At 40.1% G+C, this 17,167-nt stretch overlaps 1 protein-coding gene across 1 annotated transcript in view; it reads left to right on the plus strand.

Annotated features, from left to right (window-relative positions):
* med13a (mediator complex subunit 13a) overlaps positions 1-17,167 on the plus strand; it is a 92,817-nt gene that overhangs the window by 40,641 nt on the left and 35,009 nt on the right. Inside the window, exon 4 of the mRNA XM_044140892.1 lies at positions 16,762-16,907. Within this exon, the coding sequence (XP_043996827.1) occupies positions 16,762-16,907 (146 nt within the window). The remainder of the gene's footprint in view (positions 1-16,761; positions 16,908-17,167) is intronic.

The raw sequence follows: 17,167 nt of genomic DNA on the forward strand, positions 1-17,167 counted from the left end.
GAAGTGGGATGCTCGTGGTCTATTGGCCGCCTTCAGGCACACCGACTCGTCGACTTGTTCCTAATTGGCCGCATTAGAAAAACCAAGAGCAACATTAAATCCCGTCTGCTTTGATGTTTTAGTTTGATCCGGACAAAGAGGACGGGCTGCGTCTCGGTCTGGCTGGGCTCCGTGCATTCGTACCGGATCCGTGGTGTATTCCACAGATTGCTGCTGCGCATTATTTAAATATGTTTAGTCTGTCGTTGTTTTTGTCTAACTGTGAGCATCGTTAACAAGTTCAAGCTGTTACAGAATAAGAGCTACTCTGCAAAAAAGGCTCCCCAGAGGGGGACGTTTTATGTATAAATGCAAGCTATATGTACGCATCCATAAACATACGGGATGCTTTGATTGCCGCGGAGTGTCGCGAGGTGAACGCGCCGGTTCACGGACACGCAGCGCGTCGCTCGGATAAGTAGGACAGAGCAGGATAAAGGGCCGCTGCCTCCAGTCTGGGGCTAAAGCGCTAAATTTATCCCCTGGCTGCACAACACAAACACAGGGAGACGAGTCGTCAGATATCTGCCAGCCTCTCGGCATTAAGTCGGCACATCAGGCGGAGATGCAATTAATCAGTTGTTGAAATTATCGTCAACCAATTTAGTAATCGATTAATTGTTAACTGGAGTAAACAGACTCAAAAAAGGCAACTTTCTCAAAGTACAACACGCTGAAAGCAGTAAGTAAACAAAAAGTGTATAAAATATACACATTTTGCATTTAAGATAAAAAAAACAAAAAAAAAACTTTGTAAATAAGTTCTACACAAGACTCACCGAATGGCAGTTTTGGCACATTCAAATAAAAAAAAAGTAGAAATCTTGCAATAAGCATTTTTTACAATACAATTATTTATCGGTTAATCCAAAAAATAATCAACAAATCAGCTCTACACTGTACTGATGCGAAGTAGAGTAGAAATGGTTGAGCTTTTCATGTGTTAAAGTATTTTTTTTAGTTGCAGATACACACATTGCTGCAAATGATTAAGAAAAGAATGCCATATTACTGCATTGTAGGCAATAAAATTATTTTCTCATTTGTGTTTTCTTAAGTAATCCTAATATTGTACCAACTAAGTTTAAGCGCACAACTTCCAGTGTGCAACTGTACAACCTAGTAGTCAGCTGACCCCCCTCCCCACACACACACAGAACCTCTTGAACCTCTTTGGAGCAGAAACTCCAGGAAGACGTGTGCCCTGGAGCTCAACCTTGTTGCTAGGGAGACTATTTCCTAAACATAAATATGACTTGTAAATGTCATCAAACTAGCTTTTATCCATAAAAAAAATATTGATTTAACTGCTGCACAATTATACATCACTGCTGTTTTATTTATACCCTTTTTTCTTGATTTACAGTTTGGAGCTAAAGTGAACTCCTTAAGAGATTTATTCAAGGCTGCAGCGGAGCAGAGGGCCAAGTGAAGGTCTGAAAAACTCGTCATAGTTAATCCATCAGCTGTCACTCCCTTCTGCCCCGCCCCTCCCTTTTCGTCGATCCTTTTCTAAGAAACCGCCATTCCGACCGTAGTGTCTTAATCCAGAGGTTCAGACAGATGGTTGCATTTAGATCTAATCCTTTTTGTGTCCTTTTAGGCACCCCATCTCCGGCGGTGCGTGCAGCGCGCCACAAATCTCGGAATTCAGGCTGCGCGAAGTGATCTGTTGCAAACCGAATGCAGGTTTCAGTTTCAATTCAGAAAAATGCAAAACCAACTGGAAGGCTGCGGCAAAATACCGGCACGTCATCGTTTCTTCTCCACTTCCTAAGTACGAGCGGTCGGACTTGTAGTTCATGCAGTATTTATAACAGTGAAGTGATATTGATTGTGTCATCAGTAACCATTTGAAAAGTGCAATAGAGGCAGATGTCTCTTTGCAGAAGCTTGAAGACTGTTTGGTCTCTGTGGTGCCGTAACAAATGGTTATCTCTGAATTTAATCTGTGAAACACAAGCTGAACAGATTAATTGTAGCTTATTTTACAACTCGTGAAGATTCTGTCACTTAATGGCTTTTAAATAAATACAGGTCTTTAGAACTTCTCATAAATCTGATTGTGACTACATCATATTCACAATATCCTAGGGTTAAATTAGAATTATTCTGTCAATTTTGATTAATCGTGTAATCTGAAAGCAAAATTGCCAAACTGCAGATCCTTGATCTACCACTTAGATTGCATATTTCATACAATATAAGAAATGCATAGGAAAAGGCAAATGAACAAATAATTAAATTCCTTTTTTTTTTTATTTAAATTTTTTCCCTCTAACACAACAACAGCATTCCTGTAGCGCATACATGATCATTTGTAGCAAAGGATGCATGTGTAGCTAATTAATTAATAATTGGACGGCAAAAAATGCTTAGAGTTGGATTTTTTATTTTTTATTTTTACAAAACTTTATTTTTTAGAGTTTTGGTTTACTTAATGCCCTCAGTGTGTAATTCTTTCGCAAATGTATCTTTTTTCAGTCTGTGTAGTTTAGCGATTAATTGATTTCTAAATGATTTGAAATCAAATAATTAATTGGATAAGTCGTGATTAATCGATTACTCCAATAATCGTTTGATTATTAATCATTTCAGCCCTAGTTCAAATGCGTTCATTAGCAGGGTGATATTCCCAGTCTTTCAAATGCTACTCCGTCAGAATTGTGATTTGATTGCAGAACGGATTCGTCTTTAGAGAAGGAAGATGTTTCTCTGACTGAGTCAGGAACGTGGTGACTGACAGCAGGGGCTTCAGAGACGCCCCCGGCGTGTCACTTTGTGTGGCTGGAACCTGACCTGCCGTCAAGGGTTATGTCAGAATCATTTTTATTCAGCAGCAGCTGTAGCTCTGTGTGGTTATTATCCGCTCGCTCTGGATCGGATTCCTCATCCGTTTTTCTTATTTTTTTTCTTTTTCATGGACATGTCGTTCTATCTTTTCCTATTTCTCTCTCCCTTCCAAGTCTAATCTGACATTTATAAAGTTGCTCGGCCTGCTTTCCATCTGTGGGAGAAGGAGATCAATTTAAAGTAATAGAGTTCTACATGTGGGAAAGTGCCGGGCTTCAGAGTTTCAGCCGAGCGTTTTTTCTCCACGTTGAAGCGTAGGCTTGAGTGGTAGCTGCTGTGTGTTTTGGTGTCTCTGTGGCAGCAGACAGAGCTGTTGTTTCCCAGCGGTCCGGTGGCTAGACTGGAGGAAAGGTGATATCACCTGATTCTCTGCTGCTTACCTACGCTCACCTTGTTTCCTAATTGTGCTTTGGTTCTTTAATGCCGCTGCAGTGCCGTGCCTTCAAGGGTATTCTAACCCTGTGAATGTTTTTGTCTGTGTTTTATTGGGAGCAAAGAAAACAGTCCAAATTTCTTTTTTTGTTTAGATTTTTGTAAGAAGGATGTTGTTCATCGCAGATTCCAAACATAAAAAGGATTTTCCATGTTTGTTGAGTGAAAAGAAAGCCATCTACTTTTCAAACCCTTTTGGGCTCATTTGAACAAGTTTATTCTCAGATATAGAAACAGGATTTGGATCGCTTTCTTTCAAAACGCTACAATAAATTCAATAAAAGGTGATTTGAGTGGACAAGTGAAAGTCGACTTTTCAGTAAAAGTCTCTGGATCGTTGTGGTTCTGCTTATTTTAAAAGCTTGGTTATAAAAACATGAGTTACTTTCCACTGTAAGAAAATTATGTTTATGTATCCTGGAGAAGTCACCAGCCTATCACAAGGCAGTTTGGTGGACTGATCCAACAGTAGGGGTGTGCTGATTGCAGTATTTTGACCAATCACAGATTTTTAGTAAACCTGACATGGTGGTACCGATTTTTCTTTTTTTGTTTGTTTGGTTGTTTGTTGGAAAAGTTGCTAAATATTGCAACAAAGTTGCTAACCTGGCATCAGTGCGGTAGCTATTGTTACTAGCGCACGTGCAGACATGACCTGGTGGGTGGGCCAGTCAATCAGCGTTCTCTCATAGCAGAGAGAAAGGATACAGTGGCTGATTGTCAGATCTTTGTGGTGGTAGATACAAGTTGTCTAAATTCAGTTTTAGTCCTTACATTCACATGTCTAAAATAAGGCCTTAAAGTTGTATATTTACATTGCCCTTAATCACAGCAGGACTATTTGATGTAGTTTTTTTCTCGTGGGACTTATCTCTCAGGCAAAAGTCTGAGTTGCACGCAAACATCTTCATTGTCTTCTGTTACTTAAGGCTGTGGAGGCAACTGGTTGCTAATATACCCCTGTTAGCTAGCTAGCTTTTTTCCTCAAATACATAAGTGAAAATTTATTAGCAGTTGGCTGGCTGACTTCTGCTGCAGAGAGCATGCAGTGTGATGAGAACAAAGCCAGCATCACAGTTGCTGCTATGTAATTGCATTCTAACCACGCCATATTTATGGATTTTTTTTCAAGGTGGCATTAAAAGTCTTAAATTAGGTTTGTGGCCCTGAAATAATTGATTGAATAAAAATCTCATTTTGACTAAGTTAACAGTATGTTCTGACCACCAGGTCTTTCAGGGCGATCTTAATTTCAATAAATTTTTAACAAACAGTTGACCATAGGTCTTAGATTCTGTCTCGGCAGGGATATTTACTTGCACGTTCTATGTATTTATTTATTTTTTTCTCACCGGACTTGTCTGTCAAGCAAAAGGTTGAGCCACATGCAGACATCTTTATTGCCGCTATGGCTCACTGCTAACATTTTGCTAGCTACCTTGCCAGCTTTTCATTCACGATGGTCTCGAAAAGGTCTCAGAAAGTTTTACATTTGAGTTGGCGGCCAGGACTCAATCCCAGCACCACAAATCAGAATCCACATGATAACTGATTAAAACTCAAACCTTGCATTCCATGTGGAGCCACTACTAATTCCTCTGGTTTGGTGTGTCACCTGGATAAACCCTCTTCAGCATCTCCGTCCTGGCTAAAAGCAGTCTGTCACCAGTCTTGCCGTGTCTTATTACCGCAAGTTTCCAATCCAGAAACACAGTTTATTAATGTCTCTCCAGGATCCGTGGCCGTGCCAGCACGTCCTGTCACCACAGCAGCACATGACCAGTCAAAACACATTTCCACACCCCTGATCACTATGACACACCGACACCAGTGGCAGATATTTACAAACAAGGCAGAAAAGGAAAAAGAAATGGAGGAGTCTCTTTTTATTTTTTACTTTCTTTCTCAGAGGAAGAGGACTGAGGAAGTGTACACAAGCAAAGCGGAAGGTCGGTTCTTAGACCTTACCCGGCCAAGCCCAACAAACATCTGTGGAATGCTGCAGCTCCGCCGTCCGTTCCTCCTCAAACACCGTTTCATTCACCTCAGATCGACTTGTGTTTTACCCTTTGAAAGTGTGAATGACACAGGAAGCCAGTAGTTCATGAGAACTGTTGCTACCTTTACTGTCTTTACAGATTTCTGTTTTCAGAACACTGCGGCAGTTCTTTTGAAGTGTTTTCTTTTTTTTTCTTCTTCTTTCATTAAACCACTTTCTTTCAAGCAGACACAGCAAAGGGAATCGAAGGCGGAGTGTTGAATTCAGCGCATCCTTTTCAGCTGCTGATCACTTCCAATGTATTTTATTGGGATATTGCTGTACGCGATGAGTCAGTTAGTGCAGAAATCTGAAGTTAAGTGGGGAAAAAAAACATACTTGGTTATTGAATTTGATTTAAGTAAAACATTTTCACCTACAGGCATGGTGGAAAGCCAACGCTGCACATCACCAGTAAAACATGGTGGTGGCTGTATCATGCTGTGGGAATGCATAAATACAATTGAATTGTGAAAGAAAACCTATTGGAGGCTGCAGAAGCCTTGAGCCTGGGTTGGAATTTTCACTCTCGGTTCAATGAGAGGATCAATAAAGATTAATAGTCTGGAAAAAATTATTTATATGATTGCAGTTTATTGCAGTAAAAATAGTCCAGATACAAGGTTTCCCCCAGAAGACTTGCTAAGCCTAGTGGTAGGGTGCCAGGGCAGTCATTCATCCAGGAGCCCGTCATATTTTTGACTTAAAAAATGTTTGAAGTTGACAGGAAATTTGAAAATATCACTTAATAAAAATGTTTATTGAAAGACTGGAAGATTAAAACATGAACACCAACTATAAAGTCTTAAAAAAATGCAAACATTTTAAAAAGACTTAAATAAATAAGTAGTGCTTAGCCTGGTGGGGGCACAAGTAAAGCCTGGTGGCCCGCCAGGCTTATAATACACTGGGGGAAACCCTCATATATGCATTGTACAAAAAAACTGGTTTACTCAAATAGTCTTATATAGGTGTTGGTGTTTGTGGGGCTCTGACTTTATACTGAGTTAAAATGAATTGCTGAAAAGGCTCTGACGGTCTGTATCGGGTTAAAAAAAAAACTTAAATCGGCACAAAGTTTCTTGATTTTAGGAAATTGGTAATCAGCCAATACTCATCAAACCGATGCTATTAAATATCTGAATATCAACCGTGAGGTACGGCTGACTGACCGACCCGCCCACCAGGTCATGTCTGCAACTGTGCTGTTAATAGTCGCCCCACTATCGCCGACTCAGCGACTTTGTTGCCATATTTAGAGACTTTTCAGACAAAAAAAATTTGGCATCAGAATCGTCAACTTTTCAAAGATCAATGATCAATCAGAAAACTGCAATTGATGCAACCCCACATATTGCCCATTTCTACTCTAGATGGTCAAAGCTGTTCATGTTTTTTTTAAATACTTTAAAAAATATTCGTTGTCAGGATGAATGCTTTTTGTATGTTGCTTTTTATTCAATACTATTTTTTTTAAAAAAGGAATTGAATTATTTATTTGTATATTTGTGTTTCTAATACTGTATAAAATGAGCTCATGTGGGTTAAATGAAAAATCTGCAGAACGTGTCCAATTTTTTATATAATCACTCGTCAACATAACAAATAAAACAATCGACTACTAAAATAGTTGCTAGTTGCAACTCTAGAGTCAAATGCATCACTCTTGTCTGAGTTTGAACTTCAAAAATGTTTTAAAAAACATTTAGTGAAACATGACTTTGTATTGGTCTACAACATCATAATCCAGTAATACATATTAAAGTTAGTATTTGTAACGTGACGATGAGTAAAAATTGTAGGGGTCCGAAAACTTTTTCAAGACACCAGAGATTGCAGAGGAAACCTTTACAGCAGAAAGTGGAATGACAACCCTAATCCGTAGGTCGGAAAACACACACCTCCTATTTCTTCCAAATGATAAGTTAATAAAAGTGATATCCTACGGTAAAGTAGATATGCTTTGCTGATATTTGCTGCTCCAACACATCAGATTGGTCTGATGGCAAACATGGAAATGGAAAACAGAACACAGTGAGCCATTCTTCACATGATATTGGTTTTATGCAGATAGAAAGGTGCACCACTGCAGAGACCTGCTGTCAGTTTGTCAGAAAGCAAAATATTTCAGCTACAGAAAAAAGAAGGGGCATCTAATTAGATCCAGTTGTTCAGCTTTTGAGCTTATCAACCCTGGTTGTGTCCCTCACTACGGTCCTCCCTTTTGCCGCTGCACAGGGTGCCTCTGCTCTCTTGAATCTCGCTAGCAGAGCGTGCCATCTGAAAGCAAACGTGCCCACCAAGCTTTTCTTTGTCTTCATGTTGTCATCGGATCATCCCATTGTGTTCTCACCAAGCTACGAAACCGCCGTTTGCATTTAAGGGGCGACGGAGGGGAGGAGAACAAGGGGGAAGCGCCTCGGCGGATGATCAGAGCGAGCAAACTGGAAGGAGAGGAAGAGACGAGAGCAGATCAGAGAGCAGCCCCAGCCATTTGCCAGTTAACAGATGAAGAGCGGAGCAGAGAGAAGCGAGAGGAAAGGCAGTGACAGGGGAAAAAAAAGAAAAAAAGAAAATGATTAAACGATTTTGTGGCTGTTTTTTTATTCTCCTTTATCCTCCCTGTGAACATGACAGACGCAGAGAGATGCACACGAAAGTATGAAGAGAGTTCTTCACAAATCTGGTTAACGAACAAAATGTTCCGACAAGTTACTCGGGATCTCCCGTTCACGTTCTCCCCCTCCGAGCCAAAAACGTCCCACTTCTGACGCCAAATCGAAAGGTGTCCCGGCCTCGCCCGTGTCTGTCAGCTCACGCCGCTGACAGCTTGGGTCTTAATTGCAGCCGTTCATACTCGATACACACCTTCAGGGATTGGCCCTTTTTGTTTTTTGTTTTGTTTTTTTTCTTCTTCTTTTTTTGAAGAGCAAGCAGTATCTCGCTGCAGGGAAGATGACATTCTGAAATCCCTGAGAACCTGAGCGCCGAAGCAGGAGCAACAAAGACTGTGTGCCTGGATAAGCACCCTCAAGGAATTCCCCAAGGAGAGGAGACCCTGAGGCGAGAAGCGTGAAGTTTTCACTTCAAACTAGTAAAGTTTGGATTATAATTTGGACTTGGTGCAGAGGAGAAATCGTGCTTCTTTACTAGAAATAATAATGATAATAAAAAAATAAAAAATATCACAGCTGAAGGTTGTGAAACACTGGAAACAGAACAAAATTAAGGGAAAATTACCTGAAAATCTGAGATGCACCGACAAACTAGCCAGAGGTCAGAATCAGCAGATGGAGTAACCACAAATGTATTCAAGCAAGAGTAACACTTTCAACATATTTTTATTCAAGTAAAAGTAAAAAGAGTGAAAAAGTTTTTTAGGAGATGGCTACTCTAGTACTAAGTAAATTTGAGAATTATGACATGAAACAGATCGACTATGAAGCTTTGTCTGAATTATCATTTTAAAGGAGGCTGTATTATGTAAAATTTACTTTTCAGCTTTACATCGTGTTGTGCTATTCCCTCATCAAAATCATAAATGGAATGTTTATTTGATTATTTTATGTATGTTTGAGAAATCACTCCGCTCCTTCAGACTAGCCAGAAGCAATTAGAAAACACATTTTGGAACTGCACATCTGCTGAGTTTATTATTCCGGCTACATCTCAGTGCAAAGCTGGGTAAAAACGTTGTTAAAGGGTTCATATGGAAGACGTGTTGTGTCCAGAGGGCAGAGTTTTAGAAAGTTTTTAAAGAGACATACGCAATTTAACTGAAGTTGGGATAATTAGCTGAAGTTAAATTGCAAAGTCAAAATTCTTTTTAGTCATTTAATATAAACAGCGTTTTTATAACAAGTGAAGTTAACATATTTACTTGATTGTGGTATGAAATGACAGAATGTGCCTGGAAAATACATAAAACTGCCCTCTAAAATAATAATAAAAAATTACTACAAACAAATACAAATCAGATTACTTCATTTTTTATTTCATTAATAATTCAACCAGACAGATCACAGGTCAAAGAAACATGCTTTCATAGGTAATGCTAATATTGGCACAACTTGTGCAAAGCTTTCCCTAACTCTTTCAGTTGAGGAGGATTTTGTTCCGAATATATATATAAAAAAAGCTTTATAGCCATCAGGCGTTCCAGACCAGTGGCCTAAACTTGAGGATCCTGTTGTGATCAAGTTTCTGTTGATTTCTTTGTATCAGCTTATTAAAATGTAAATGACATGCATGCGCTGGGAATAGGTAGCATGAGGTTCTCACTGTATGATGAGCATGAGAATAAATACCGCAGTCTCACCATAATACCGTATTAGCATGAAATTCAAAACGAAGACGTGGTTCAGAGTCCAACTGCCTTAATCAATAACAGAAAATCAGGAGTGTCTGGTGGTGCAGAGGTACAGCAGGCCCCTTGTGCTGTACCTTTTAGTCGCCCCAGGTTAGATTGCAAACCTTTTGACCTTTGGTGTGTGTCTTCCTCCCTTTTCTTTCTGCCCACTTCCTGTCTGAATATTGCACAATGAAGGTTACTAGTTCCACAAAAGCCTTAAAAAATAAAAAAAATCAATAATTCAGCCTGTAGCTTTGAAGACCTTCCACCATGGCTCTCGATAACTTTAGCTGAAGAAAAATTGATAAAGAACCAACTAATGTTTTTAAGTGTAGATATAACAAATGAAAGTTTTACCAGTTTTCAGGTAGTTGTTGGGATAATTGCACTGAATTTCCACAAAGGGCCTGCACAGTGACGCAGTTGGTGGAGCTGTTGCCTTGCAGCAAGGAGGTCGTGGGTTCGATTCTTTCTGCACGGAGTTTGCATGTTCTCCCTGTGCATTCCTGGGTTCTCTCCGGGTTCTCCGGCTTCCCCCCACAGTCCAAAAACATGACTGTCATGTTAATTGGTCTCTCTAAATTCTCCCTAGGTGTGAGTGTGTGTGCATGGTTGTGTGTCCTGTCTGTCTCTGCGTTATCCTGCAACAGATTGGCGACCTGTCCAGGGTGAACCCGCCTCTCACCTGGAACATAGCTGGAGATAGTACCTCTGCCGACCCCTCTAAGGGACAAGGGTGTTAGAAAATGGATGGATTTCCACAAAGGACACTGATAGTACCAGTAATATATTTTCGGTTTGTCTTTGATGGAAACTGTGCCTTTTTATTAACTTTCATTTCTTAATATTCCACAGATATAAACATCTCATTGAAGATTAAAAAGGTTTTTATCTCTCTTAAAAACTAAAAATAGAAAAAGTAAAATGGCAACAAATGTCATATCATATATATAAATATATATATATATATATATATATATATATATATATATATATATATATATATATATATATATATATATATATATATATATATATATATATATATATATTTATATATTCCCATTAAGATATAAGTGCAAGTTTTATTTAGCTAAGCTGAGGTCAACTATGTCTCTTTGGATTGTAAAGGTTGCAGATCCCTGACATGGACACATTTATTTAGTTGTTTTACAGAAAACATTCCTTTTTATACTCTACAGAGCAACACCAGTAGCATAACAATTAATGGATTAGATAAGTAGCTGGTTATTCAGGCTTGCTTACAACATAATTGCTTTGTTAAAACAGCATTATATTAAATGTGATGGGTGAAAGCAGCTTGATTTCTCTTTCTTTTTTACCTAAAACATGTTTGCCATTTATTTAGGAAGTAGATTAATAGATTGATTTGGTGTATTCATTGAAAGACCATTATAATATATAAGGATTACAGTATCTTACATATATGTTATTATGGAAAACCGATGGCTCAGATTTAATACACACACATAGATAAGTATATTTGTTGTCTTTTAATGCCATTTTGCAACATAAGGGAACCACAGCCTGCATGGAAACATTGTGTGATGAAGCTCTGCTGCCCCTTGTGGTGTAAGGATGTAATTAGACGATTTTCAAATGTAGGGGGTGATGTGAGGTAAACATTTTTGGACTTGTTCAACTTTTTACTTACTATGCATCTCCATTTAGGGTCCCATAGGCAGAGGCCGACATTTTTCAGAAAGATCACAAATGATCTTAAAGGTTTGCCATAAATGCACATGCACTCTCTCTTACTCTCTTTGTTTTTTCATTATTACAATGTACCTATGTTAACACACTCACCCTGTGTTGACACTTTTAATACAATAACCGACAAATATTGCATTTCAAACTGTTTCTTGCAATATTAATATCAGGGAGGAAATATTTGTGATATGTTGTGCAGTTCCGGTTGACTTGCTCAATAGTTCATACATTTTACTTTCCTACCCGTTAAATCACTCATCAATCCTTCCTGTGGTTTCCCAAAAATCCACACATAACCTGGTTGGTGTGTGTGTGTGATCAGTGTTTCTCAGCAGTCGCACACACTTACTTGGCAGCTGCTTGTTGTGCCAGTGTGTGGGTTCCTCACATGCTGTGGTGTGTGAGCTTTTTTTTTTTTCTGTGCAAGCCCGGCAGCAAGCAGCAGCACACTCCGGGTGTTTGTTGAATGTGTGTTCGTGAAGAGGAGAGCAGAGACAGTGAGGAGCTGCGTCAGGTGCTACTGTTGATGCCGTGTTAAGTTGGCCGGCACAGATCAGGGCACCTGTTGACATTTGAACCTCCGCGCCGCCCCCCCCACCCCCAAAAAAAAAAAAACACACACTCACACACTCTCTCTCTCTCTCTTATAAACCCCACTGCAAACATAGTAAAACACAAGTATCATGCCGCTCAGGAAGGCTGGCTTTTTAGGATTATCTGAAGTAAAATACAGAAAACACTTGAACAGTTTAAGTCAATAAACAGTTACATAACATTCAGATATTTTAAGTCGTTTTCTCAGAGACAAGCATATTTAAAACACCCCAGTCAGTGTGTGTAATCTTCTGAGGTTAAAATCCGCACTATTGCGTTTGTAAAGAAGCTGATTCCAATCTGGTATGATGGCGTGTGTGTCGGCTGTACTTCTGCCTGCTGAGCCACAGATGGCAGCCCTCTCTCCCTGCTCACAGTGCAGATGTACGTGTGTGTGCGTGTGTTTGTGAATGTGTAGTGTCAGGTTTTCTTTGCACGTGAGCAGAGGATGCTGTGTGTTTTTGTTGATGTGTGCAAAATACACGGACACATTTTAACTCCCTCTCCACACTTTCTCACCAATCTCAAGGCCATCTCTATCCCCCTACCCGCTTTTCGGATAAGCTGCATTTCTTGTTTGATTTAGTTAATCTTTATTTAAACTTGTGAAAGTTGATTGAGAAGAAATTGTCATTTTTGATAACAACCCGTTCAGAAAACATCAGACAACAGAAATACATCAAGCTGAAAACAGAAGAATATCTCTCTGTTTCTATCCCGTCCACCTTCCCCCAACACCTCCACCCTTCACCCCACCTGGACTCACACTGGAGTCAAAGTAGTGTAATTTACCACTTAGAAATCATGACACACCTAGCAAACAAAAGGCCTTCTTTGCTCTTTGTGCCAGCATGTGCCCAGATTCCCCAGGTGTCTTTTCACAGCCTCACCTGGCAGCGTACCAGTATTTCTTTCCTCTGTTTGTGTTGCTCTCTGTTCTCCTGCAGGCGGCTGCTTTGAGAAGCTGTTTGTTCCTGCTTCTCTCACCTGTGTCCTGCTTTAGTCTGCTTCACATATAATGGGCAGTTAAACCCAATAAAATACAGTCAAATTAACTTAAAAAAAACTTTTTTTTACTCCTAACCTAGACAGGAGTTTAGACAAAATGTTGACTTGTACTCACTTTCTCTGGCATCCAGTTTTCTCAAGGACAAAAACCTAATAACACTAAATATGTGTAAAGTTTTTGTGTTTTGTTTAACCTTGTTTTTTTTTCTCTTTAATTTAACAAGTGGCTCTTGAAAATGAGAACCTGTTGCTAATTAAAATGAACTTTTGATGAATAAATGCAAAATAAATATCTCAAAAAGGTCTTTCATTTACCACATCACAAAACTACTTATCTGTGAGATTTTATTTATGATTCCAAGTTTACAAGCTGTCTTACACCGTTTAACTTTAGCCGTTTCAAATCGCAGCATTGCTCAGTGGCAGCAAACACTTCCAAATTATACCCATCAGTAATGTTAACCAGTTGTGTGCAGAGTCTTGCATGAGTATTCATAGCCCCTGCATGTTTTTACATTTTCACAAACTAATAGATTTTAGTATTTTCTGAAATAAACTTAACAACTTAGTGCATAACTGTGCAACGGATGGAAAACGATCGCTGCAGGATATCAGGAACTATACCTATATGTTGCTACATTAACTAAGATTAACCCACATTTTTCATTGTAATCCCTTTCTCTGGTATTATGCAATGTTCCCACAACAAACAGTATAAATACTTTTGGAACGCAGAGCCAGACAAAGCAGGTAAAAAGAAAACTTCCCCATGTTCAAGTTATCGCTCTTCTCCTCGTCCCTCATCTCGCCTCTGAGCCGCAGATAATTATCACCGTTAAGCCATCTAAATGTACTGTTTAATCAAAATCCCTTTTTCTTCTTAGAAAAGGCACCGCACTGTATTTGTGAGCTGAACCTTGCAAGTATCTTCACCGCTGCACTCGCATATGACAAGCCAGCCTCCACAGCACAGAACTTGTCAGCATATGCGTGTAATAATTACAGTGCGAAAGCGAAGAAGAATGGCTGCACTGATGTCGAGCACTGTTCTGACACCCTGGCTGGCAAATTACACCAATCCTCTGCACTCTCATTAGCAAAGAGCACAGCGAGACACCGAGCGTTTAGATAGTTTCTCGTCTGTACCCGTCAGTGACTGTTGCTTTCTGCGTTCTAACCGGCAAACACAACTGCTGGAAACTTACGACACTTACTCCCATGCTCTTTCTGATGACTATTTGTGGCCTGAATACTTCTGCAGCAATGCGGAAACTTTGCATGGAGAAGGTTGCATTTAGAACGTAGAATATTTAAGTTAAGAATCAACACTGATTTAGGGCCTGGAGAAAAGGCCTTAAATCAGTTCCTTTAACTTCTTCACAACCAGATTTCTACATTATTTGTTGGGCTTTTCTGTGATTCATTAATACAAAGTGGTTTGTCATTATCAGATGGAAGGAAGGTGCATGTCTTCCTTTCAGCAGAGTCCCTGCATATTTATTTCAAAATGTTATACTTTGGGCGTGCTGTGATGGCGTAGGGGATAGCGCAACCCACATTTGGAGGCCTTGAGTCCTCGACGCCGTGTCGCGGGTTCCATTCCCGGACCCGACCGACATTTACCACGTCTTCCCCCCTTTCCTGTCAGCCTACTGTCATATAAGGGACACTAGAGCCCACAAAAGACCCCCTAGTGGGGAAAAATAAAAATGTTATACTTTTCCAGACTAAATTTTATAGATTCTTTTTCTAGACATTTTTCCATGATTTGATGGTATTTAAGGACCACAAGTCCAGCTTTACTTGATTTAAAATTTGTCTAAAGAGAAAACTGAGAAATGGCCCTTTTTTGGTCACTAGAGCTCCGTTTAGTCCACTTTAATCAAACTCCAGTTTGTGTTCGTAGGCATCATAATTTGGGAATAATACTGTGTGAGGCTTAGCCTGGTGGGGGAGCAAGTCTGTCCTGGTGGCCCGCCAGGCTTATATACACCTGGGGAAACCCTTCATCCCCAAGCTAAGCGAGTCTACCAGACTATCGGGTGGGAACATACCTTAAACGTAAGGTGGATGGAGCACAAATGTTCAACCCTGTAGACTGCGGTGGAAGCTAACGCTAACTGAGACATGTGGACTGTTTCCCCCACCCAACCTTATAGGTGCCATTATGTCATAGAAGCTCTCCATCCTTCCTCCTTTACGCCTCCCTCTCTTCCCGCTCCTTGTCTTTAATCCTCTGCAGAGTAGGTGTGTCAGATCACCAGCTTTTGGGGGTGGGGGGTAAAAGACTCATATTTGCTTAACCAAATCCACAGGGAGGCAAACCTCCTTTATCTACTTCCAAATTCACTGCATCCAGTCTTATTCAGTCATTTGTCACTTGCACTGTCTCCCCACTCTCTCTCTGTTTCTCTCTCTCTCCTCATTTTGTATGTGTTTGCTCGAGTGTGTGGAGGCAGAGAGAGGAAAGCCCACAGACAATGCTCAGCATTTTACCCTGCTGCTCTCCTTCCTCGCTGCTCGTCCTGGCTTTCCCTCAGCGGTTTATCTTTTCTTCTTTCGCCTTGCTGCTGAGGTCAGACTGGCACAGGCAGGCGTTGTTGGAAGCAGAGAAGATCTTGTGTGTGTGTGTGTGTGTGTGTGTGTGTATGTGTGTGTATAAGGTAGTGTTTTGTTGCTGAGCTTATTGGCTAGAATGCCAGGGTCAGTCAGGGCTTGCCCCTTTGTTTTACACACAGGGCCACACAGTAAGCAGGCAGAGACACACTAGCTCCCAGCAGTGCTCATAAATACCTGTGAAGCATTGCTGTATTGACTCCCGCAATAGACCACTGCACAACTCAGGAAATGTCAAAGTCACAACCATGCACACCATTTACTGAAAGGATTACCGCTAAACACATCAGATTCATGGAGTACCGGAGCAGTTTGTGAAGGCATGGAACACTGCAGAAACACAAAATCATACAAGTTATTTTTTTAGTTTCTAGTGGAAATATGTTGGCACACTACTAATAGGTCAAGAAAAACTTACGAGTTGCTTTAAGCAAGATACACAAGCTTGCCATTTATTCCTTAATATTGATGAGAAAGTACTAGTTCCAGTGGGAGACTATTTCACCTCTTGCATAGGAAAAATGTCTTGTTATAAGTGAAATAATCTGCCAATGAAACTGGTACTTTTTCACCAATATTAAGGAATTATTTACTAAGTAACCAAAAAGTGAGTGAGTTAGTTCAGGGGTTCCCAAACATTTCCACTCCACGGGCCCCCAAAGAGCCTTGCCTGGCTGGGGACCCCCAGTCCACAGACGATGCTAATATGTAAAGAAATATCAACTTTTAGAATGTCCCTCCTCACTTTTCTTCAATATTTAAGAATTGTTACATTTGTTTGGCATATGCATAGATGCATAAAAACTTTTGCATTTTGTTCTTGCTAAGCTAGGTACTGTGAGGAGCAAAGCAGATTAAATTTCATGCAAAAAAAAAAAAAAATTAGATTTATTTTATGCTTTGCACATTTCTTTCCTCCTAACTTGCCCTGGTGGCCCCCATTCTGAATAACACAGAGATAGTTGATGCCACTCACCTTGCTTAGTGGAGAGGTTGAGCGGCGAAACTATTGATATGTATATATATTTATATATAGTTGATTTATCTTCCAGCCCAAAGTTACAGTATTTTTTCTGCTTTTGCCTCCGTTCCCTCACAGTGAGCACTTGTCCTGCGCATTCACCTTCTTTCTGCACGGCGAGAGCAACGTGTGTACCAGCGTGGAGATCAACCAGCACCAGCCCATCTACCACCTCACAGAGGAGCACCTAGCTCTGGCCCAGCAGGCATCCAGCCCATTTCAAGGTTGGTGTTTTTTTATTATTATTGGTTGTGGATTTACTTTTAAAACACGGGTAACTGCATTTCCTCTTCACGTATTTGCAAAAAAAAAAAAACTGAAATAACCAACTGGTTGAACACTGTGGTTTTCTTGCTCATGTTGCTTTAATTTGACTCTTAAAGTGGAGCAGTGTAGCGTTAAGGCTAGACGCACCGGTTTGCTGCAGATGAGACAAACTTTTACTGCTTGAGTCTGGAATATTGCACATAGCAGGACTCATTTC

The sequence above is a fragment of the Gambusia affinis genome, linkage group LG15, assembly GCF_019740435.1.
Source record: "Gambusia affinis linkage group LG15, SWU_Gaff_1.0, whole genome shotgun sequence".
In the NCBI taxonomy this organism is placed as follows: domain Eukaryota; kingdom Metazoa; phylum Chordata; class Actinopteri; order Cyprinodontiformes; family Poeciliidae; genus Gambusia; species Gambusia affinis.